This window comes from Podarcis cretensis (genome assembly GCF_951804945.1).
Source record: "Podarcis cretensis genome assembly, chromosome: 16".
Classification (NCBI taxonomy): Eukaryota; Metazoa; Chordata; class Lepidosauria; order Squamata; family Lacertidae; genus Podarcis; species Podarcis cretensis.
In genome coordinates, this window is record NC_137186.1 from 28,821,664 (window position 1) to 28,846,549 (window position 24,886).

Consider the following 24,886-nt stretch of genomic DNA (forward strand, 5'->3'; position numbering starts at 1 on the left):
ACTCTAGGGAAATGAAATCCATCCCATCATTGTGAATTGGGGCAGGGGAGCAGGGATATTCAATTATTTGTTAGATCTGTGATTTTAGGGGATTGCAATTATTTCAGGGGAAGGGATGGAGGTTTCCCCTAAAACTGCTTAAAGCTGTTGCTTCTTCAGAGCTGACAGAGCTGAACTCTTGCCAGGATTGCTGTGCTCCCTATACAGAACAAGGCTGTAGCCGTGAATCATTTGAAGGGCATCTAAGGGAAGAAGCTGCTATAACCAATGGTCCTCAACTCATTTGTCCCTGAGGCCACACCCAGTCTTTTAAAGTGAAGCCGCCTCAATGACCCCTTTCCCCCCTCCGAAAATGTACCGGTTCTCTGACCCTACTGCTACTGGTGGGGAATCAGACTAATTGGGTCCCTCTTACTCTGCATCCACTGCACTCCCAACACTTGTTTGTGTAGTCGCTTACATATGGCATCAGCCATAAGCCACCTCTATCCTCTCCAGTTTCTTGAGAATTAATGTACCTGGGTGCATCTTCCCTAAAAGCAGCATCTATCCGATTTGAAAATGGAAGAAGACACCCAATGACCATGCTCTGCCCACTGGGTAGGACAGAAGGCAACTTGGAGACACATCCAGCCATCCTGATGTGGAAAACGATGTGCCAATGGAATTGGAAATGGTGGAGGAGGAGGCAGAGGAACACCAGCCTGCTGTGTGTGCAGAGCCAGAGAATCTTCCTAGCTGGGAAGTAAACAGCCCTGACAGGAGAGGAGGAAAGGAGGCTGCTCTTGTGCCCCAAGTCTGCCACTTGGATCACACGGCTGGATGAAAAATGTTCTGGCCCCAGCAGAGACTGAGGTGACCCAGCCCACTTCAGCATGCTCAGGGAAGAAGGGGAAGAGGCCTTCTCTACTCCACAATCCCTTGCATCAGCTGTAACTCATCTCTCCCACTACTTGCCCTGAGGCGAGGGGCTGCTCTCCCCTGAAAATTCAGATTTCTTTGCCTCTTCTACAGACCTGGGAGGAGGGAGAGGAAAGCGGATGAAAGGGTGAAGGAGCATTCCAGGCACAGCAGAGAAGAGGCTTGGGAGAAACGTGTTCTCACTTTATTTAAAAAATGTATATTTATTATTACAAAGCTTTGCACTGCACCATTTATTTAACCCTTGTCTTCTCCCACCTCCCCCCACCCCCCCAGAAATTGAAACCCCGCCTGGCAAGCTCTGTGACACATGCTGTGGGCACAACACGCCCCACTATTGAAGTGCAGGGTTTGTATTCCTTATATTACAACGTTAACATTCAGTAGAAAAAATGCTGGGCTTCCTTTATGTTCCCCATATAAATGTGAGCAATCCCGCCACATATATTTATATATATATATATATATACTTAAAAAACAAACATATACCCTTCTTTGTGTTGTTCTGTAAAAAGCAGACATTACCAAAATGGTACTGAAATCCGTTTCCTGATAAGACCAAAGGTGCCCTGCGACCTCTCGGCTTACACTGCTTGTCCAACGGTCCCCAAAGAGGCAGAGTCCTAGTGAGGTTGCCAGCTGTCTCTCCCGCCTGGTCCTTTTAAGACAATACCGAGATAAAATAAGCCACAGTTTTGCTTAAAGTAACGAAGGAGGCAAGACCATTGTGGTGGCCCGTCCAGTCTCTGCTGCTTAGCCAGCCAGCCAGCCAAATGCTGCTGCTGCTGCCTCCTGTAAAAGCCGTCCATTTAAAGAGGGGAAAATGAGTGAGGAGGTGCCGAGGGATTTAAGTGCAGATTCGGCTTGGGGGTGACAGTGGTGAGTTTTCGGCTGCCCCGTAAGTTAAAGGCAACAGTAGAGGCAGCAGCACTGAAGGTGGTAATGGCTGGTGGCTGGCTGGCTGTGATGCTGTAAAGAGAAGCCAGAGGGAGGGGAGGGGAGGGGAGGGGAAGGGAGGACGGAGCCCCCCGCCCAGCACCCCTCAGACATCCATGTAGTCATCCTCTTCATCAGAGTCACTCTCCAGCGAAGACTCTTGGCTCGAGGTTTCTACAATCTCCAGCGCTGGCTGGCAAAGGGTCTCCTTCTTCACATTCGCCGCAGACTGGGCTGAAAGGATAGCAGACTGGCCCAGACAAAGGGAAGAGGGTTTTTTTATTTTTAAAAATTCTGAAGATCTGCTATTCCCCCAAAGCATTTCCCTCCACCCCACCTGGGCTTGCTTTAATCATCTTGAAAACCTGCAGTGCTTCCAATACAAGCAATGGGTGGGAGGGAGACTACGGAGATTTCTTAACCAGGTTATCCTAGATTAACATGGCAACACTCCAGGCTGAAGGAGGGAGGGAGGGAAGTCTTTCTGCCCCCGCCCAGTCCTTCCACCAAGGCAGTTTGCAAAAGGGTATCATCGCAGGTGCCACCTCCCCCCAAACTCTGCCTGCCTGTTCAGCCAGACAGTTTGTCCCTTATTCCCAACATGACCAAAGAGAGGATGGACCATGCTTTGGCTGGGGAACAGAAGGAGCACACCTCCAAGGTGAAGAAGTCAGGACTCAGCAAGTCTGGATGAGGCCCTCCTTGGGGTGTTGGAATTGCTAAAGTCCTGCTTCCTCAACGGCAGCTGGCTGGCCTCTGGAAGAACAGGGGGCTGGACCAAGTAGGCCCTCTTTGACCTGAAGGCTGTTCCTATGTTTTACAAACAGAAGATGGGTTCTTTAAGCCCACCTGAGAACCCAAGGGGGGGGGGGGAGAGGCAAAGAGGGCACAGAGGACTCTTGTCTGCAGCTGCCTGGACAGCCTCCTCCACTGCCCCCCCAGTCTGCATACACAAATTCTCTCTGCCAAATTCAAAACATGACTGGGGCCCCAATGACACTCCCTGCCCCAAACCTTTAGCTTCTGCTTGGTTTCTTCCGAAATGCTGCCCTTGGGGGAGAGGAGGGTGGGCGTTGGAGGGGTGACGGTGATCTCCGGTGGGAACTTGGTGACGGACGAGGGGATGAAGAGCTTGGGCATGCTGGGAAACATGCGGGTCTTGATGCGGCTGGCGTCGGCCTTGCTCCCCGTGGAGGGCTGTGGCGTTTCGGAGCAGAGGTGAGCCTTGGAGCTGGAGGCTGAGAGGAGGAAATGTCAGCTCGGAAGAGGGTCTTTGAGCGAACAAGCATGTCATAATAAGAGAACGTCTGCACAGGCTGGGCCTGAGCCCTGGGCTCTTTGCTCTGTAAGTGACTGGGGGAAAAAAGAGCTTCCTGCTTCCCCCCAGGGGAGGGTTACTCACCATACCCTGAAGGGGCTTCTGCTTGAAGAAGAGCCACCACTGCTGCCTGCCCTGCCAGCACTCCAGTCTCCTGCCTGGGGCAATACCTTCAGATTTAGCCACCACGCTCCTACCCTTCTCTGTGGCAATGGAGGACACCCCAGGGAGGAACTCACTGAAAACTACAGATTGCCAAAAGTTCGCCCTACACTTGAGTAACATGGGAAGCTGCCTCTGGTCCACCTGGCTCAGTACTGCCTTGCCTGGAGATGCCACCAAGGGCTTCCACATGCTCCTCTGCCACTGAGCTCCTAGGAATTTGCCCTCCTACCTGCCAAAATGCTATCTGTTCTCAGAGAGGCTTTCCTGCCTGCTTGGCCCATGCATATTTTCATACTGTACTTCTCTGTTCTATCCAAGCCACCTTCTCCAAGATCCCCAAAGGCTTCATTGGGCATCCCTTACCTCGGCCGCAGACCTGCCCTCCTCCAACACTGGTGCTGGTCACAGGCTCCAGCTCCACTTGCCAGGGCATCAGATTGGACGAGGGGGCCACTGTCGCCATCTTCATCTGCTGGCAGAGGTGGGATTCTTGCTGCTGCAAGCCTGCTCCTTCCAGAGGCCGGTCTAGCTTGCCTTCTTCTTCCTCCTCCTCCTCTGCATAAACAAGATGAGCAAAGATGACTCAAGAGATATCCTCTCTCTGCTACCAACCATAGAAATGGAAACTATGCTCATGCCATGCGGACTTCACGGGGCTTCACTGTGAAGACTTCATGCCAGAGTACTTAAAAGTGGGCATGTGCTTGACTCCAGGTGTGGTGTACAGCAACATATGATTACCAGTGCAACCCAACACCGGTCTACTCAAAAGAAAGTCCCACTGAGTTCAGTGAGGGTTATATGATTACCAGTTCAATGCAGCAAAGCCACAAGGACCTGGCTTTTCAGGCAGCTGCAAGAGAAACTCTCCTGGCAAAGGGTAGCCCAACAGAGAGAAGGTTGCTGGTGCGCGCTCAGAGTACGGAACCAGACATATTTATGACCACTGTCACCTCCATGTTGCACTCAGCACAGTGAGAATACAAAAGGGCATAGCAAGAGCATGGCTGCAGCAGCTGGTTCAAGCAAAGGAGGCCTAGCATCTAATTAGATGCTCCAATGGGGGGAAGAAACCCACAAGCAAGTCCCAGCAACTCGCGCAGCAAAGACCCAGGAAGTTTCCACATGGAGGGCAGCTTTTGCCAAGGCCCAACACGTCAATCATGTAAGACCTGGGGAGGGTGTTGAATAAGTAACAGAGGTGACGAGTGAAGCTTTCTGCACCAGAAACCTTCTAGGTTAGCCAGGCCCCCAGCAAAGGTCTGCCCACCCACAGCTTCCCAGATTGTAGGGTATGCAGACAAGACATCAACAGGAGGTCCCCTTTGGCCAGGCAGATGTGAGGTTGCTAGTGGCTTCCCTTCTCCCTTCTGAAAGATGCAGCGGCAGCTCTGTTGCCTAATGGCAGCTGGAGCCAGTGTGATGTAGTGGTTAAGAGCGGTAGACTCGTAATCTGGTGAACCGGGTTTGCTTCCCTGCTCCTCCACATGCAGCTGCTGGGTGACCTTGGGCTAGTCACACTTCTCTGAAGTCTCTCAGCCCCACTCACCTCACAGATGTTTGTTGTGGGGGAGGAAGGGAAAGGAGAATGTTAGCCGCTTTGAGACTCCTTCGGGTAGTGATAGAGCGGGATATCAAATCCAAACTCTTCTTCTGGCTGTGGGGGGCTTATCTTGCTAAATATTTACTGAGCCGGACTGGAATGCCTGCCACTCAGCCAGATCTGTCCGGCTTCGATTGAGTCACAGGCCCAGCATGAATGCAGCTGCCTTCACAGTGAGACACAGGCTCTCCTTTCTGATCAATGGGGAAGAAAAGGGAAGCACATCAAGTGGGCTGGCTGGCGGCCTCCTCTGTTGCATCAAGTGACAAGGTCCTATGTCAATTGCCACTTCCTCTTTGGCAGACACTTGCTAATGGCTGTCTGTGGAGAGAGGTTTGGGGGCTCCCCTGTGGCTGAAGAGGATAAAGATGATATAATACACACCCTGCCTCTGCTTTTAAGCCATGTGTTCATTTTCTTAACGTTCCACATACCCGCCAATGAGAGGACACAACAGCTGCTTCTGACTTGGCTTTGCTTTGCTTCTGCTAGTCCTAAGTATCTAACACATATCTGCATCTGAAAGCAGAGGCAGTTGGGAGCCGAGCTCTTTAGGACTTAAGCAAGACTTGAGGTCCTCCTCCCCTTGAAGGGCAGCTGGTCAGAATCAGGCCCAGCCTTCCAACTGCCTCAGGAAGAGGGGCCACAACCCAGATTAGCTCTCCTTCCACCAAGTGGGTCCTTGGTAGTCCAACTCAGGAAGGCTAGGCTGGCCCTCCCAGAGCAAACTGCGCCCTTAATTTCAGTGGGGCATTTATGGGGTGTGTGTAGACCGCAGTCCCAAGTCCACTCACCTCCAGCCACCATGACCCCAACTGAAATTAGCTCATTTAGAGAGGAATCAGAGACACATGTCAGCCGCCTTCATTTCAGTGAAGATGTGCCGTCTGGCCCTTTGTTCACACTGTAAGGGAGATATTGGTGCCGGGGATCCCCAACTGGCCAGAGAACAGAAGTGGACTTCCTCACAGGGAGAACCATGTGCCAGATGAGAACTCTTTGAGATTTAGCTGGCAGTGTCTGCACAGCTGAAAGGGAAAGGGTGCTTCCTTTCATGAGGTTCTTCATAAGCAAAAGATGTCACTTCAATGGGGCCGATGTCCTTCTCAGAAACAGACACAAACCTCCCCGTTATGCTCTTAGACATGGCACTTGAGGGTGAGCGTTAAATGTCACGTGGGGACTGCTCCCAAGAAGAGGTGCAGCAACATCCTCTCAACCTTGTATCTAACTGGAACTGAAACATCTGGCCCTATATGTTGCTGAACTACAACTCCCATCAGCCCCAGCAAGCATGGCCAGGGATGATGGGAGCTCTAGGTCAGCAACATCTGGAGGCACAAAGGATCTCTGCACCTCCTCTAGAGTAAGAGCACTGCTCTGTGAAGTATCCAATTCAGGTAAAAATGTGCAGGCCAGAATGCAGAGTCAACTCAAGGGCTGCCTTGCCTGAAACATTTCGGGGGGGGGAGGGGGGTCCCACTCCCACTGTTGGAACCTGGACTATGAGATGCTGGGCTCTGCTACTGAACACAAAACACACACTTCCTTCTCCTTGGGAGGTGGAGTCGAGGTCCCAGGAGTCTGAATCGGCAAAGGGAATGGGGGGGGCGCTCTAGAGGAGATCAGAAGCTCGTTTTCTGGTGTTGTGCATTTTAATACCAATTTTGCGAAACCCCTGGGGAAAAATAATTCAAGTGCAGGGATATCCATAACCTCCACAGCAAAACAGACAACAGGGCAGAGATGTAAGTCATCTTCAAATGCCTAGCACTTCAACTCAAGTACTGCTCTCAAAAAGAAAACCAGAGTTGTAACTACTGAGTGCGTACACACACAGAGAGATGGCTTTTGAGATTTCAGGGATGGACCCCCAAAGCCCTCAGAGACTCAGCCTGAAGCAGCCCCCGTCGGCACAGCTGCGTGAGAGGGGCAAGGCAAGCCAGGCCTTCCTCCTTCTCCCAGCTTTTACCAAAGAAGAAACAGGCTGAAGAGAGAAACCTCGGAGGTGCCAACAGCCCCCTCCACCTCTCCTTCCCAACCTGTTGCCAGGGAAACCCATCAGCACCCGCGGATGCTGAGAGCTGGTGCTTTGGAGTTCACGACTTCATTAGTTGGCGGTTCCTATTCTCACCAGCTCATCTTGCGCTTCACACATAACACCCACAAACAGGGGACATCATTTCAGCGAGCCCCTTCTCTCAAAAACAAAACCGCTGCAGGGTGGCGGCGGCAGCAGTAGCTCTTTGCCACCTTCAGGAAGGCAAGACTTTAGCAATTGCAAATCTCTCCCCACCCCCAAAAGGCTTCATGCTTTCAGCTCTCTGCCTGAAGGACACAAGGATCCAAATGCTCCCATCTCAGCCACTCATGGTTCATCACAGCCTTGTGGCTACTACCAACTAGTCTGTCCCTTCTGGGGTTTTTGCTGCAGTGACTAAATTTTCAACTGTGTAAGGAGCAACCACACCCAGAATGTGGCTCAGGCAGGCAGGGATGTGGTTCCCTGCAGTGCACCACATCAAGTGGGGGTCTGACCTGCCCCCCCCCCGCGATAATGAGAAATCCTCAACTCCCCAAACCCTACAAGGGAGGATCTGCAGCTGATGTATGCAGAAGAGAATTGGGCTGGGGTGCTGCACTGCCTCATCGTCCCTCCTGAAGCTGGACCCAAAACATTCTAAATGGGTCCAGCTGCCATCTCTGCATCCTTTGGACAATAGTGCATAGACACTGTGTGGAATTCAAGTTTTAAATTTCTTCTTGCTTTTAGCTTTTTACGATTTGACTGCCAGCTTTGTGTTTTTATATTGCTGCAAACCGCTGCGATCCATCTTTACAGTAAGTATTTTTATAAATATAAAACAAGCACATTCTGGTGGGATTCTGTGCCAAGCCGCTTGTGACCTCACCTTCATTCTTTTGCACGAAGCATTTAAACCCTTCCGTGCAAAGAGCCACATGGGAGCAAGGAAGGTGAGCTGTAGTTTGAGGAGCTGTGTCAAAAATAGCCTCCCCACCCCCCCTGCCCAAGCCAGAAACCAGACATATTTCACGGACACAATGATGCTGGGATGCACAGATGCTTTGGGCAACTCTATAAAGCTTCTCTGCAAAGATGTAGCTCACCACACGCCAGGCTGGAGACAACAGGGGCCTCTTCGACACACTCTGCCCCGGTTTGCTCCTGGGGCGGCAGCAGTAGCAGCACGCTGGCAGAGGAGGAGGAGGAGGAAGACGAGGAGGAGGATGGGGGAGAAGCTGTCTTGGGCTTGGCCTGCAGGTCAGCTGCTGCTCTCAGGAGGGCCTCTGAAGCCAGGGAGTAGGCAGTCCCAGCGGGAGGCGTCAGAGAGGCAGGGGCGGTTGGGAAGCAGATCTCTTTGCTGTCCTTCGGGTGTTTTGGAGTGGTCGGTGCTTCCCCTGTAGCCTGGAGGAGGAGACAAGCAAAGGCCGTAAGGAAGGAGAGGGGAAAGGCTGCGGTGGCAGCCAGCTCAGGGCAAGGGGAAAGACCTTCTCCACCCGGGAGCTCCAAATACCAAGAGGCTCTGGGGAAAGAAGCATCAATAGGGTCAAGGAATTAAAAATGAACTGTATCCTGATTTTATAGCTTTACTGATTTTTAGCTGTATTGTATTGAGTTAGTTGTACACCACAGAGAGTCAACTCTAATTAAGTGGCATATAAACTGATATTTTTTTCAATAAAAAAGTGCAAATTTCAAAGGGATATATTACCTAGGAGCTGAACATCAGCATCACTTCTACAGCGGTAAGCAGATTAACCATGAAAAAAAGTCACACAAACTTTTCTCACACATTCTCTTCCCAACCCGCCCACAAGCCCTAAGGTCAAAAACTAGTCAATACTGCTAAATCTGGATTAGTCAAAGTTCCCAAGGTAAAGACAAAATGGATTCTATTTTTCTTCAAAAGAGATACTTTGCTTAGGGGGGGGGGGAATGGCATTTGATATACCTCAGAAACAGAGGAAGAATAGAAGGGCAGCTGGCTGAGGCAGGAGACATGGACTGCTGGTCCACATCTGGGTCAGTGAACTGGTGGTGGGAGGTTCCAAGTGCCCCTTGCTGAAATGAGTCCGGAGGGCCAACTCTCCGTGGAGGTGTGGCACGGCTTCTCCTTCCAGCTGATGCCCAGAGACTCTTCCCTGGCCCAAGCTGCTTTCCTCCCCATCCCACCCCATGCAGATAAAAACGCCCTTCTTCTAGACAGCAATAGAAATTAAGCGGAACACAAGAGGAGCGAAATGTTGGCTACCTACAGCTCCCCCAAGCATGCTAAGAACAGGCAGCCTCAGCTCCGAGGGAGTCTCTCAGAAAGGCAAATCCCAGCGAGGAAAGACAAGGCCTGCAATTAGCAGAGGAGCCCTCCTCCCTCCCACCCGCTGCTAACGGGCATCTCCTAAGGGACAAGCGCATTGCAGGGGGTGGGGGTCAGAGACTGCAAAGCTGGAGCAGAGGCAGGCAAGGCTGTATGAGGAAAACGCCCTTTGCAGAGGCGGCATTATGGGACACAGGCAGTCAAAACCTCAGTTCCTCCCCCCTGCATCTGCACAAACCCGACCACCTTTGCTTATTTATTTAAACTACCCTTTGAAAACCTCTCAAGCCAACTTACAATGACAAGGACAGAGGAGGAGGCATCCCTCTGTGGCCCCCAACTCACAAAGGCCACCGTGGAGGAAGCCCCATCCGTATTGCCCCCACCCTAATGGCTGCTGGTGGTGGTCCAGAGAGGGGAGCCTCAGGCACTGATCCCGATGCTCACACGGGGGTAGAGGGACCTTTAGAGAAGGCTGAGTTCAGTGGGACTTGCTCCCAGGCAAGGGAGAAAAGGGGATTTCAGTCCAAGAACAGTTTCCTCTTCCGCCTTGGTGACATTGTTACTACGGGCGGTTCACAGAACAAAACGCAAGATAAAAACACAAGGAAAATAATCAAAACGAAACAACAAACCCCTCTTCCCACAGACCCATTTAAAAGGCTGTAGAATATTAATCAGCCAAAGGCCTGGTTGAAGAGAAATATTTTCACCTGGCACCTAAAATATATATATACAGTGGTACCTCAGGTTACAGACTCCACTAACCCAGAAATAGTACCTCAGGTTAAGAACTTTGCTTCAGGATGAGAACAGAAATCGCACGGCGGCAGCAGGAGGCCCCATTAGCTAAAGTGGTACCTCAGGTTAAGAACGGACCTCCAGAATGAATTAAGTACTTAACCCGAGGTACCACTGTAATGAAGGTGCCAGCTGAACCTCCCTGGGGAGGGCATTCCACAAATGGGAGCCACTACAGAAAAGGCCTATTTTTGTGTTGACACCTTCCGGACCTTAAGTGAAGGAGGCACAAGAAGAAGGGTGTTAAAGAGGTTTCACCTCAGGAAGGGAGGAAGCAGACCCTGACCCATCTAACTTGGTGTCATCTGTACACTGACTGGCAGCAATGGCTCACCAAGGTTTCAGGCAGGGTGTCTTTGCCAGGCCTACCCAGAGATGCTGCTGGGGGTCTGAGTGGAGACCTTCTGCATGCAAAGCAAGTGTTCTGGCCCTGAGCTAGGGCTGGTTGCCACCAGCTGCCTTCAGGGCTGTCAGAACCCACAAAGCCCAGCAGCACCAACAAGACTGAAATGAACTACTAGGACATCTTTAGGTGGGGAGCCTAACTAAACAAGATGAATTTTAACAGGGAGAAATGTAAAGTATTGCATTTGGGCAAAAAAAATGAGAGGCACAAATACAAGATGGGTGACACCTGGCTTGAGAGCAGTACATGTGAAAAGGATCTAGGAGTCTTGGTTGACCACAAACTTGACATGAGCCAACAGTGTGACGCGGCAGCTAAAAAAGCCAATGCAATTCTGGGCTGCATCAATAGGAGTATAGCATCTAGATCAAGGGAAGTAATAGTGCCACTGTATTCTGCTCTGGTCAGACCTCACCTGGAGTACTGTGTCCAGTTCTGGGCACCACAGTTCAAGAAGGACACTGACAAACTGGAACGTGTCCAGAGGAGGGCAACCAAAATGGTCAAAGGCCTGGAAATGATGCCTTATGAGGAACGGCTAAGGGAGCTGGGCATGTTTAGCCGGGAGAAGAGGAGGTTAAGGGGTGATATGATAGCCATGTTCAAATATATAAAAGGATGTCACATAGAGGAGGGAGAAAGGTTGTTTTCTGCTGCTCCAGAGAAGCAGACACGGAGCTATGGCTCCAAACTACAAGAAAGAAGATTCCACCTAAACATTAGGAAGAACTTCCTGACAGTAAGAGCTGTTTGACAGTGGAATTTGCTGCCAAGGAGTGTGGTGGAGTCTCCTTCTTTGGAGGTCTTTAAGCAGAGGCTTGGGGGACGCAGGTGGCGCTGTGGGTTAAAGCCTCAGCGCCTAGGACTTGCCGATCGAAAGGTCGGTGGTTCGAATCCCTGCGGCGGGGTGCGCTCCCGCTGCTCGGTCCCAGCGCCTGCCAACCTAGCAGTTCGAAAGCACCTCCGGGTGCAAGTAGATAAATAGGGACCGCTTACCAGCGGGAAGGTAAACGGCGTTTCCGTGTGCGGCTCTGGCTCTGGCTCTGGCCAGAGCAGCGATGTCACGCTGGCCACGTGACCCGGAAGTGTCTCCGGACAGCGCTGGCCCCTGGCCTCTTAAGTGAGATGGGCGCACAACCCCAGAGTCTGTCAAGACTGGCCCGTACGGGCAGGGGTACCTTTACCTTTACCTTTTAAGCAGAGGCTTGACAACCATATGTCAGGAGTGCTCTGATGGTGTTTCCTGCTTGGCAGGGGGTTGGACTCGATGGCCCTTGTGGTCTCTTCCAACTCTATGATTCTATGATTAATTGCATTCACATGAGAGTAGTGATGTATGGAAGTGAGAGCTGGACCATAAAGAAGGCTGATCGCCGAAGAATTGATGCTTTTGAATTATGGTGCTGGAGGAGACTCTTGAGAGTCCCATGGACTGCAAGAAGATCAAACCTATCCATTCTTATGGGAATCAGCCCTGAGTGCTCACTGGAAGGACAGATCCTGAAGCTGACGCTCCAATACTTTGGCCCCCTCATGAGAAGAGAAGACTCCCTGGAAAAGACCCTGATGTTGGGTAGATGGAGGGCACAAGGAGAAGGGGATGACAGAGGATGAGATGGTTGGACAGTGTTCTCGAAGCTACCAGCATGAGTTTGACCAAACTGCAGGAGGCAGTGGAAGACAGGAGTGCCTGGCGTGCTCTGGTCCATGGGGTCACGAAGAGTCTGACATCACTAAACGATTAAACAACAACAAGCAGCATCCCCAGTTAGTGGGGCTCCAGGGAGGAGTGTTTTGCCCTTGAGAGAATCACCAGCTTGCTTGTCCAGGAACATGAATGGCTTGTGAAAGGATGAGGGGGTTAATCAAGCCAATTCGCTTTAGCGGTCTGCTTCACACGCTGACTGCTAACTTCCTCGATGCACGCTAGCAATTAACAACTGCAATGGTGTTATTTTTCAAACACGGCAGCCCCAAGAGGCACGGAGAACAAGGGGGCTAATTAGTGGGTTATGCTGGAACATATGTACTTCAGGGCCTTTAGATTTTCTAATCAAGGAGATGGTATTCCACAAAGATGGAACAATTAAAGAAAAACAAAAGGCACCACAGAAGAAAGCTGTTTGTAAGGTCCCGAGAATTTATGCTGAACACCATCCCCCTCTCCCAACTTTAGAGAGAAGGGAAGGCAAAATTCCACCCAAGTCAAGAACCTGTCTGAAGCCTCCTTCTAAGGAGCAAGTCAGAGCTGAGAAAAGCAAAACAAAAGTGAAGAAAAACATCTCAACAAGCCTCACTAAACTTTACTGTTTGCTAAGCAGGTAGCGAAACTAAAAACAGAACTACAATATTCAATATGCAATAATTTTAACACATTTCATGGAATGAGTATGCTTATTTCAAGACAAGAGAATGAGAAATCTAGCCATGTGCCAAATGAGAAGAATCCCAGTGGCCAGATGAATTCAGCCTGGTGGACTTTGGGTTACTAGGTTACAAATTTAGAAGGGGTCACCTTAGAGGCCACCCCCTGATCCAGGCAGGGGTTGTTGCACTGCAACATCCCAGATGAGTGACCAAACAAGCTTTGACTGAAATATATCTCGCCAGGCTATTAACATGAACAAAGCAATGCATTTCAAATACCTGTATACAAATCTTACTTGCAATACACATCATCATCATGGAAAATCCTCCACATCAATTCCAAACGGATGCATATTTTATAATTACAATTTCCAACTGCAAGGTCAAGGTTTTTCAAACTGCAACGTCAAGTTTATCAAGAGAAAGATATGGCAACTTATGGTGTATTATTTATACCCCCCTCTTCCAGTGTAAAAACATCATTAATTCCATAAAACACACACACACAGGAGGCGGCTGCAAGTAAGATTTGTATACAGTGGTACCTCGGGTTAAGAACTTAATTCGTTCTGGAGGTCCGTTCTTAACCTGAAACTGTTCTTAACCTGAAGCACCACTTTAGCTAATGGGGCCTCCCGCTGCCGCTGCTGCGCAATTTCTGTTCTCATCCTGAAGAAAAGTTCTTAACCTGAGGTACTATTTCTGGGTTAGCAGAGTCTGTAACCTGAAGCATCTGTAACCTGAGGTACCACTGTATAAAGTAGCTGAAACACAATAAAATAATTGCAATTGGAATTTTCCATATATTGTTACTTTTATATTGCTGTTATTAGTCTTACCTTTATATCCCACCTTTTCCCCCTATGGAACTCAAGGCAGTATGTGTACCTGTGACTCCTTTCCCATTTAGGCTGAGATCTCCCAGTGAAAGCTTCGTGGCTGAGAAGGGATTTGAACCCTGCTCTCGCAGGTGGTAGGTCCACACTCCAATCCCTACATTAAGCTGGCTCTCTAAATTTAATCATTCACTGTCTTGAAAGAACTGTATTCATTTTCTGTAAACTGTGCGTTGAGATAATTGCATTTTTTTAAAAAAATATTAAGCTGCAGCCGCTGATACCATATGATAATAAATTCCACCGAATGCATGGTGGCATTTGTTTCAGGGTAAACGTGTAGAGAATTGTACGGTTAGTTTGGTTTTAAAACACTTGATGAGATGCTTACACACGAGAGTAAAGTCAAGCAAAGCATTTTGCAGAGCTCTGTATTCTCTTGTCTTCCAGGCCGCTTTGGGCAGTGGATATCTGCCTCAGTTGCTCTTCTGGCAAGTCAGAACTGGACACATGAACATGGACATAGGCAGCTGGGTGGGGGTCAGGAGGGAAGGTGGTGGTGGTCCCAGGCAACATTTTGAAGGCAGCCTGGCAGAGCAAGGCTTGGGTTTAGCAAGGCAACCCAATGGCAATTCCAGAGACTATCAGGCCACTCACTGATAGAGATTGGGGTGAGGAGAAGAGCGCCTTTAGTGCTATAAGAAACAGCAATTAAAGGGGCAACAAACCAGATTAATAAAAGTTGCTACTGGAAGACAGAAGAGGGATGGTGGGGCCCTGACTGACTCCAACTTCAAGAGATGAGGCTGCTGAAGAGGCCAGAAACCACATTGGTTGTGAGTCCTGGAAGACCTGCTCCCTGCCTTGCAGGCCTTTTCTACCTGACCTGGGAGGGCAGGGCCTGGACTGACTCCAGCTACAAAAGCTGAGGCTGCTGAACAGGCCGGTGTGTTGTTTTTAGGGGGTTTTGTTGGAGTGGGGGTTGTTGCCATTACTGACATTTTGTGCTTATTTTAGACCTAATAACGATTTATGTGGAAATGTTCGATTTGGTTGTGTACTTTTTGGTGTTTTATTTATGGTTTACAACTACTTTTGTTATGCTTGTAAGTTGTAATTATGTATTTTTTCATGCTGTAAGCCACCTTGCGCATGATTTGAACTATGGAGAGGCGGAATACAAAATAATAATTTTAAAAAATGCTATATGTATGATGAAAAGGACAGCAAATGGCCCCAAAGCAGGAGGGGGGGGGCCTTCTGCTTCCTTCTCTCGCAAGCCTGAGGATGCCACACACCTGGTGGTGCTCAAGAGCCTAGCAAGCTTGGAACTTACTTGCTTCTGTGCAGAGGCCCCCACGTGCACCTGGCAGAACTTGACAGCTTGTTCCAAGGCTGCTTCTTCATCCACCTGCAGAAAGAAACCCACACCATGAGCAGAAGTAAGTCCACAAATGCCCACAGGAAAGACAGCTTCCGGATCCAAAAGGCAACAAACCCTCACTTGAAATTTGCTACAATGCAACTTGCAATCAAAGTCTTGGCGAGTTGTTAATGACCAGCATTGGCCTGACCAGGGGGACAATGTTGAGGAGTGGCGCTACAGGCCCAGCCCCTGGCAGAGGTGCTTCTGCCACAGACTGGGATGGTGCGTGAGCGGAATAGATGGGTGTGGCCTGGGACAGTTCTGATTGGACCTGCATCACCCACACTTCCCTGCTGGCCTGCCCTGCCTCTGCATCATCGCAAGAGAAAGACATGCTGCTGCTGCTGCTGCTGCTAGGTTTTGTCTGCAGCACTGTCCCTCTCTGATAAAAAATTATACTGGAAAATAAATGGGCAACGTGGAAACTGACCAGAGCTCCAAATGGCGCAGTGCTGATCCTGCCCCACGGGGCTTAGCGTAAACAGACAGGTCAGGCCAGGAAGTGGGTGTTGCCTCAGTTCCCTGGATTTTCTAAGATCGACACCATTTGGGGACTGATCACCACCCATGTAGTCCTCAGAAGCCAAGGAGCTTCTCCTGAGAGCCCACACCAAGCCGCCACAGTGACAGCCACCAGCACTCTTCCTTGGTCACCGTGGAACAAATAAGACAACACAAACAATAATACAAGATCTCACCAGCTTCTGCCCAACATGGCAGCAAAGGCACATTTCAACCCTGCTGCTTACTTGCTTAATGAGCATGTACGTCTCAGACATGATCTTCTCGATCTTGGCCAGGTCGTAAGTCATGACCTTCTGACCCTGCTGCCACACGCGATAAGCATCCAGGAGGAGGGTCTTCCCCGACTCTGTGTCATCAATCAGTTTCCTTTTCCGGCTTGGCCTCTGGCTGACCTCCTCCATCGGAGCTGCCTGGATGCGGACTTTGGCCGCCTCCAACTGCTGGTGCTTAGAGCTGATGCTCAGCTCCTCCAAGGACAGTTCGGCCGTCCGGCTGCTCTCTAAGCTTTTGTCCTTAGGGATCCGCCCAGGCAGCCCTCGGGTCGACTCAGGGCCTCTATAGGAAGAGCCCTTTTTTTCAGGATCCTCAGAATATCCTTCTGAGTCCATGAGCTCCGTTGAGCCCGGCTGGGGAGCCTCTTTTGCTTCTCCCTCAGGGGTTGCCTCCCGTAGCTCTGCTGTGTCCATGGCGGTGGGGGGCTGATGCACCCCCTGGGTGGCTTCTTTCACCCCATTCTCTGCACCATAAGCGGCCACCCCGCCTTCAGACAAGGCTGCCTTTTGCGGAAGGGCTTCCTGTCCTTCTTCCGCATTTGCTTTGTTGGAGACATCGGTCGTCATCCTGGACGCAAAAAAGCTGCAGCACTTGGATTCTGGATCTTCGGAGACCTTTAAAAGAGACAAAGAATTTGTCCCCTTGAATTAGGAGGGGAGCCCCCCACCAAAGAAGTATGCAGGGGTTTTAGGGCCTTACCTCGGTGAGCTCATTCAGCATGTCCTCCAGCACAGTCACCGTGAGGACGAAGGCACGCTGGGCAAGGACCTGGCGGTCTGCATCCCGCAAGTACTTCCTGCAGCACAGGGAAAAAAGAGGGCAGGAAGGCATTTGATTACAGGACTTGCAGATGCATTCGAAATCGAGGAGACAGCAGTTCAAATGCTCTGGATCCTGCTGGATTTCTCTGCCTCCAAAAACCACCTAGATGAAGCAACTGCTGGCCACTGCACACCCCTTTCAAAGGACACCCTCTCGTCAGACCTCACCTGGAGTACTGTGTCCAGTTCTGGGCACCACAGTTCAAGAAGGACACTGACAAACTGGAACGTGTCCAGAGGAGGGCAACCAAAATGGTCAATGGCCTGGAAACGATGCCTTATGAAGAACGGCTAAGGGAGCTGGGCATGTTTAGCCTGGAGAAGAGGAGGTTAAGGGGTGATATGATAGCCATGTTCAAATATATAAAAGGATGTCACATAGAGGAGGGAGAAAGGTTGTTTTCTGCTGCTCCAGAGAAGCGGACACGGAGCTATGGCTCCAAACTACAAGAAAGAAGATTCCACCTAAACATTAGGAAGAACTTCCTGACAGTAAGAGCTGTTTGACAGTGGAATTTGCTGCCAAGGAGTGTGGTGGAGTCTCCTTCTTTAGAGGTCTTTAAGCAGAGGCTTGACAACCATATGTCAGGAGTGCTCTGATGGTGTTTCCTGCTTGGCAGGGGGTTGGACTCGATGGCCCTTGTGGTCTCTTCCAACTCTATGATTCTATGATTCTATGACAAAACTAAGAATCCATAGTTGACTTGGCTCAATCTGGCCAGAGTTTCCCTTCCCACCACTGGTGCTTTGCTCAGGTCCAAGGCTACGACATCATTTGCTACTCAAGTTCATTCCTGACATAGAGAAGGCCTGCCCTGAAATATATTCATTTTGGGCTGGTGGAGAAGATGTCTCCCGCCTAACCATGTGAACTCCAACGATGCTAAATAGGTAGCTTGGCTGATGATGAATATTTATGAGCCTATAGCCCTTCAACCAAAAAGCTCTCGAATTTCCAGAAGCATCTTTTAACTGCACAAACAAGACGTGAGCTGAGCCACAATACAAACAAAACCATGGTGCTCTGTGCTAAAAGAAAGGGAGACAGTCTTGCCCACCCAGTTTCTGACAAACCAGCCTTCAAAGGAGGGTTAATCCTAACCACATCTCACCACTGTGACTGAAAATACCTTCAGAATACCACCAGATCCCTCTGAATACCAGGTTCCTGGGAATCACACGTGGAGAGAGAGCCATTTGCACTCAGGTGCTGCTTGTGGACATCCAAGAAGTACCTGGCTGGCTACTGTTGAGACCAGGAGGAGATGCCCCCTGTGGCCCAATCCAGTTAAAGGACTCTTCAGATGTCCCCAAGATATCATTTTGTTCAAAATGCACCAAAGACTACAATGGTTTTTCCTTAACCTGAGACAAGTGTGTCTCTTTTTCTTTCATACACATACACAATAAAGAAGTTTCACTCCAGTCTAGTGAGCTTGCTTAAAGAAAACAAACTTCCTTTGACTGCTCTCACACAAAGCCAGAAGCAAAGGCCCAACAATACATCCATTTCACGATTTTATCCAGCGGCAGCTTCAGTCTTAAGAGCCACAAATGATTACGTGCTGGCATGGACTATGTTTAAATCCTTCGGCTATGCTGAGAACCTAAGCAGGCCAGCACAAGAATGTTGTGTATCCCTCAGTAACTCACTGGGATCCGCCTCTAGATCTTAGGAGGCTGTTTCCAAAGATACGCCCCTCACTGTGTGGCCCCATTCTGAGGCCTACCAAGCCCTCCAAGGCTTCTGCACCAAGAGGGGAATTGATGCAAGGAAGAAACAGGAGCAGCGGCTCCTTTCCTCATCCCAGCAATATTTTTGTGAAAGAGATAATGTCTGCCAGGCCTGCCTTCTCCATCATCAGAGTGTATGGCTACTAGCTGAGGATTCCCTGGAGGTACCAGCAGCGCCTAACACTCCTGGCCTTGAGCAAGGCCCTTCTTCCTCCTCCATTAACCTCCAACAGTATTTGCATGGCATTCATGCAAACACTGCCTTGGTCTTTCTCATGGCTTCCTACACAGGCTGGAAGGTCTCTCCTTAGCTACTGTCCGCACCATCATCTCTCTATCCCTTGCTTAGGTAGAGTCCCATCAGTGGATGTCCCTTGAGTTTTCACCTGTATGTGTTGTCAGGAGATCCATGTGTTACTCATATGTAGGGCACCCACATAGGGACTCAGGAGTGGGGCCATGATGCTGCCCCCTCCCCCAGTGGTATTGAGTGTTGCAGCTGCTCATGAGGAGGAGTTCCTTCTATATTCAACCCGCAACCATTTGGGGCAAGGCTAGCCCAGGGACAGGGCAAGGAGGGCAACCACATTGCTGCTTCACCATGTGCATGCCCTTGCCCACAACAGCAAAGCCTGACTTGCTTTGCTCTTAAAAGCCTGTAGCCTTCTATTTAAAGAGGAACAATGAACATAGAAAAAAGACACTCCTCCCACATTTGCTTCCAACGTCGGGTACCCACGCAAAAGCTCCCAAACAAATATTTAAATCCTTTTAGAAATCATGCTTAATATCAACGTGTTTGGCTTCTAACTGGGTTTGTTGACATCCGCTGGGCTTCTTAGCTACGCCTGTCCTGAACTCCAGAACGCCTTCCTGTTGCACCAGCACGCAAAAAGGCTGTTTGTCTTTTCCACGCACCAACTCAGGAAATCTACTCAAATCCATACACAGAGCATCACCAGATCTGCTTCACCTGCGCAGAGATAAAAACTGAAGTGATGATGATTCCATTTCCCCTAACATGCTGCTGCAGACAGCCCCAGATTAGACCCTGATGGAGTAAATTAATCCACTGCTAAATAAACATGCCAGCCAGTCTCCAGAGAGCCAAACACAGTGAAGAACATCTCAGACAAGGCACTGAAGGGGCATGGAAGGCTTTGTACTCTCAAGATTTCCTGGGCAATGGACTGGCTGGAATTGGCTGTATCAGCTACTTGGCACTGAATGAGGCCCACAATTAGAGATGCATTGCCTAGCATCATGAAAAAGGGAGTAACCAAGCAACTTATTCTTAATGCATAGCAATCAAGTTGACCTCCTAGGGCCACAAGCAATTCTCCCAGATAACTTTTTATTATTTTAAGCTTAGATAATGAACCTTCACCACCAGAGGAAATCGAGAGGCATCCAGGTTAAGAAAGACTTTGACTTTCTAACTGTTTCCTCTTTGCCAAACAACACTGTAAAATTAAGTTCCTAATTTATTAAAAGTTAGTTTTGATGGATGCTGCCCATCAGTGGATGAGCAATTCTTCAGGCAGAAATTATGGAGGGAGGAAGAGCCTCAGCCATGGTGCTCCCTCTGTGACAGGCAGGTAGCGAAAGCTCCTCTTTTTGTCAAAAAGATTTTCTTAGCTAAGTGGAATCCTCAGAAGCTAATCAGCTGAACAGCAGGGGGCTGCTGTTGCTAACATACAAGTGGAAATGAAGGTGCAGCTGTGATTAGATGTGACAGTCAACACTGGGAACCTCAATAACCTCAGCAATTCACTTGTCACCAACCCAGGTGGCTCTCCAATAGGCAGAGAAAGGAAGGGAGGAGGAAAAGGTATGGCGGTTTCAATTCTCCAGGGTACCCCCGCCATTTGTCCCCCAGAAGGGGCCTACAGTCCTATTGAGAGTATTGGACACCATCCCAATCAAGGAAGAGTGGCAAGCAAAGTTCATGGAATATGCAGAAATGGCAAAACGTATGGGAATAATAAGATATCAAGAAGAAAGTGTTTTTATTAAAGAATGGGGATGTTATGTAGATTATTTAAAGAATCATTGTAAACAACTAAATACATTAGCAGGATTAATATAAAATCAAGCATTTAAAATGTGATCTTGGGGGGGAAAGAGAATTTTTAAAAAAAGATGTTAAGGGAGACGTGCGGTTTAATTAAACGTATTTACTATGTAACCAGAGGAGGAGTGGAGGGAAGTCAAAATGAGGGATACAAATGTAAAGGAGGACTATTGTTGTTAAATTGAAAACTGGAAAAAAAAATTAATAGAGTATTGGATAGAGGAGGACTGCAATGCAGCAGCACTCCATGATGGAAGTTCTGCATGAGCAAAGGCTCTAAGGAGAAACTTGGCCATTTGGCAGCCATGGAGGCAAAAAGACAGCCTAGAGAGGAGGGCGAAAACTTAGCCTGTCTGCCTGCTGGCAGTGACTGGCAAGTAAAAATCACACACGGACAGTCACACATGTTCTGGATGTTTTTTGCCAGTTAGTTAGTTAGTTGTTCAAAACTTTTTTTAATATTGTGCTTTAATGTTGTAACCCATCCTGGGACCTTAGGGTGAAGAGAGGGTAACAAATGATGACGATGACAACAACAGCAGCAGCAGCCGTAGTAGGGGCAGTAGTAGTCATAATACTATTACTACTAATATATGTTTTATTGTATTTGCAGATACTGCTGTGCACTGTATTTGTGGCCGAGACCACATAACACCGGTCTTGAAAAACCTACATTGGCTCCCAGTACGTTTCCGAGCACAATTCAAAGTGTTGGTGCTGACCTTTAAAGCCCTAAACGGCCTCGGTCCAGTATACCTGAAGGAGCGTCTCCACCCCCATCATTCTGCCCGGACGCTGAGGTCCAGCGCCGAGGGCCTTCTGGCGGGTCCCTCATTGCGAGAAGCAAAGCTACAGGGAACCAGGCAGAGGGCCTTCTCGGTAGTGGCGCCCGCCCTGTGGAACGCCCTTCCAGCAGATGTCAAAGCGATAAACAACTACCTGACATTCAGAAGACATCTTAAGGCAGCCCTGTTTAGGGAAGTTTTTAACGTGTGATATTTTACTGTATTTTTGGTTTTTATGGAAGCCGCCCAGAGTGGCTGGGGAGGCCCAGCCAGATGGGCGGGGTATAAATAATAAATTATTATTATTATTATTATTATTATTATTATTATTATTATTATTATTTTATGTGAGTGGGCAGTATATTTTTATAAAATAAATAAGTTAGATTGCTTTCCTAAATGTCAGCCATTGCTATAGCTTTGTTCATTGGTTTAAAAACCCAAAAGGGAGGAACTGGCAAGATCCTCACCAAACAACTGAGTGAACAATTAGCCTCTCACATTGGGCCCTACGACTGCCACTCTGAGGTTCTTCGCAATCAAAAGGCATTTTCAATTTATGAAAAACAAAAACAAGGGTTAGAGACTTGCTTGCTTGTTTAAAAAAATGAAAGCTGGGAATTTGGGGGTTCTGGCTTATCCGGTGCGGGAGGTATGGAACTGATGAACTGTTTTTCCTGCCCACTCCCCTTTCCCCCTATAGTACCACAGCACTGCTCTACCACGCTGGCTCCCTGAACCACCTTCCACCCAAAGAACCGGCAGCAGCCAGAAGCCAGCAGCAATGTGGGTGGAAGATTTCTTCCTTTTAGAAATGCATTGTTTCATAAAATTAATTATTAGCACAATGAATGCGCGCAATACATGCCAAACTGGGGAACTGGAAGATATATGATGTCAGTCAAATCTAACATAAAGTGGTTATTAACTTTTTTCCAAGGGGCCATCCCTAGGTAAAGGTAAAGGTAAAGGTACCCCTGCCCGTACGGGCCAGTCTTGACAGACTCTGGGGTTGTGCGCCCATCTCACTTAAGAGGCCAGGGGCCAGCGCTGTCCGGAGACACTTCCGGGTCACGTGGCCAGCGTGACATCGCTGCTCTGGCCAGAGCCAGAGCCGCACACGGAAACGCCGTTTACCTTCCCGCTAGTAAGCGGTCCCTATTTATCTACTTGCACCCAGGGGTGCTTTCGAACTGCTAGGTTGGCAGGCGGGGCCATCCCTAGGAAGCAGATATATTTATGAGCACAGCTGTTAACCCACGTTAAATTTAGTATGCTGGCACTCTTCAGAGCCTTCATGTGTTTTTCTTGAAATCTAATCAGTTTTCAAGCCGTCCAGAAAACATTGATTCTGCAGCAAAGCTTGAATTGAATATGCTTGAATGTAACGTTTAAACCACACACTTCATTGATTCCATCCCCTCCCCCAAATGAAATATTTCAGTTCATCTGCTTTTGGCCACTGGAAGGTGCTCAGCCTGCCCCTTGACTGAGGGATGTGCAGGGGATTGAGACCCTTACCATTGTGGGCAGGGGGGCAGAGTGCAGGGGGAAGGGGCCTGCTTTGCCTGGAGAAGGTCGCAGGTTCAATCCTCATTGACATCTCCAGTCAGTGTAGGCGATACTGAGTCCATCTATCTCAATATGAGGCAGTGTCCTTATGCTGAGAACGTTAAATGTGGTCCTGAAAGTTGCTCTATTGAAAGGAATCAGGACTGAGAGTCTTTCATTTAGCTCTGCTAAAAGACCTTGAAATCATTAAAGCCAGCAAAGGATCTACACTATCAGTTTACGGGGGGAAGGAAAGAGATCCCCGCAATGCCATTCAATGTACAAAACGAGAAAAAGCAAAAAGGATGTAAATATGGAACTGTTAACTGCTGTTGCTACTGTCAAAGAAAGATGTGAGGGAGCCTATCTGCGATTTTGATCTGTGACACACACATACACCACATGCTTCTCTAAAATGAGCATATTCCCACCTTAAGAGCTCAACTACTTTGAGCAGTCAAAGATGGAAGAGTGGCTTCTGAGGTGCTGGAAATGCATTTGATGTTATTTGCTGAACTCTTGTGGTGGGAATAACTTCCAAAAGGCCTCAAAGGGTAGAAAAGCCAGGAACCAGTTCCCTGCTCCTCTGTAATCTCTATTCCCCCACCCTCACCTGTATCCTCTTCCTATCTTTTTGCTCCTCTCCTTTCCTGGAAAGGATTTTTAATATCCATTTTCAACACTGAGAGCAGCTGAAGGGGCCCTACGAAAGACAAGAGATTTGCAGGGTATATAGTGGGAGCAAAGTGCCTGGATCTGGCCTTTGATGAACTGCTCTGCATTAAAGCCAAGATACAGCTTGTTCAGTCTAGACAGCGAGGCTTCAAGGCCGAAAACAAACACTTTTGCAAACCAACCATTGTTATTCTCTAACTAATATATGTAAGAGCTAAGAAGGGTTTCGGCCACAGGGGGTGGGGTGGGGGTGTCGGTCAGCATCTTAGCATTTCAAGCCAGAAACAAGAAACCTGGGCCATCCTCACTTTCCCTGGTCGGGGGTCCTCTGCAGCATAGATGAGACTTTCAGCAGGGTGTTGTAATCCTTGAGCTGCGACAAGACGTTGAGCAGAAGGACGATGGAGCGGTTCATGTGAGAGGCAAAGCTACCAGGGCGATCAATTTCATCCACGGGGATGCGCCAGATTCCCTGCACAGGGGGAGAAACCAGGAGGAAACCATCAACGGTGGGAAGCAGATACTGTGAGCGACAGGAGAGCTGTTTGGCCCAGGACAACAACCTCAAAGGAAGCCTCACATTTAGGCATTTTTTTCAATTTTTGGTATTCAGTGAGTTTCACAACCTGTTTTTATGCACACCTGACCCAAATGTGGCACACGCTCACAGCTAAAACAGCATTTGTGAATATACCTCATTTTATTTTTGATGCCTTGTTTTTGGGTTGCCACTTTAATTTTTATTCTATCTAGGGGGCCTCAAAAGCAGAAAGTGGACAGGGCCTCTCTGGGTCTCTGAGAAGGCCTAGGGACAGCTTTGGACAAAAGTTTCTTTCCCACCTGCAGTTTCAATATATGAAATGCAACTGGAAATAATTCATTCAGGATTTCCAAGCTGAAACTGAAAGGCTTCATCAGGCACAGAGAACATGTAAACAAACAAACCATAACATTCCATTGCAGGGCAGACATTCTTGATCTTAACTTTGTTATCCAAGACATCATGCAAAGGGCAAGTATAAGGACTTTTCTAGGCTTGAATAGAGCTATTGGCACAGCAAACTCCTCATGTAAAGGGAGGATTAAAAAATCCAGAGAAGATGCCCGTTGAGAAGGTAATGTACACAAGACTCAAAGGGCTAAACAAACAGAAGTCCTGCAGGCCTGTTTTTTTGTAAAAGGCTACACAAGTAATTCAGTTCCCAAGAGGCAACTGAATTCCCAGCCTTCAAGAAATGTTTTTTAAACAAACAAGAGTCCACAAAATGATGGAAGATTAAAAAAAAGAAAGGAAGGTGAAGAGTGTGTGCTGTGTGCCATTAAGACACTGCC

The 24,886-nt window shown here is 48.7% G+C and overlaps 1 protein-coding gene across 4 annotated transcripts in view; it reads right to left on the reverse strand.

Moving 5' to 3' along the window:
* Window positions 1–1,090: 1,090 nt before the first annotated feature.
* The window catches only part of CABIN1 (calcineurin binding protein 1), a 62,903-nt gene continuing 39,107 nt past the window's right edge, over window positions 1,091–24,886 (reverse strand). For all 4 annotated transcript variants that reach the window (XM_079956282.1, XM_079956283.1, XM_079956284.1 and 1 more), the window contains exons 30-37: window positions 23,863–24,026; window positions 16,614–16,710; window positions 15,866–16,528; window positions 15,027–15,101; window positions 8,073–8,370; window positions 3,704–3,895; window positions 2,872–3,095; window positions 1,091–2,107 (exon numbers count right to left, since the gene is read on the reverse strand). In XM_079956282.1, the coding sequence (XP_079812408.1) occupies window positions 1,964–2,107; window positions 2,872–3,095; window positions 3,704–3,895; window positions 8,073–8,370; window positions 15,027–15,101; window positions 15,866–16,528; window positions 16,614–16,710; window positions 23,863–24,026 (1,857 nt within the window). In that variant the 3' untranslated portion in view covers window positions 1,091–1,963. The remainder of the gene's footprint in view (window positions 2,108–2,871; window positions 3,096–3,703; window positions 3,896–8,072; window positions 8,371–15,026; window positions 15,102–15,865; window positions 16,529–16,613; window positions 16,711–23,862; window positions 24,027–24,886) is intronic.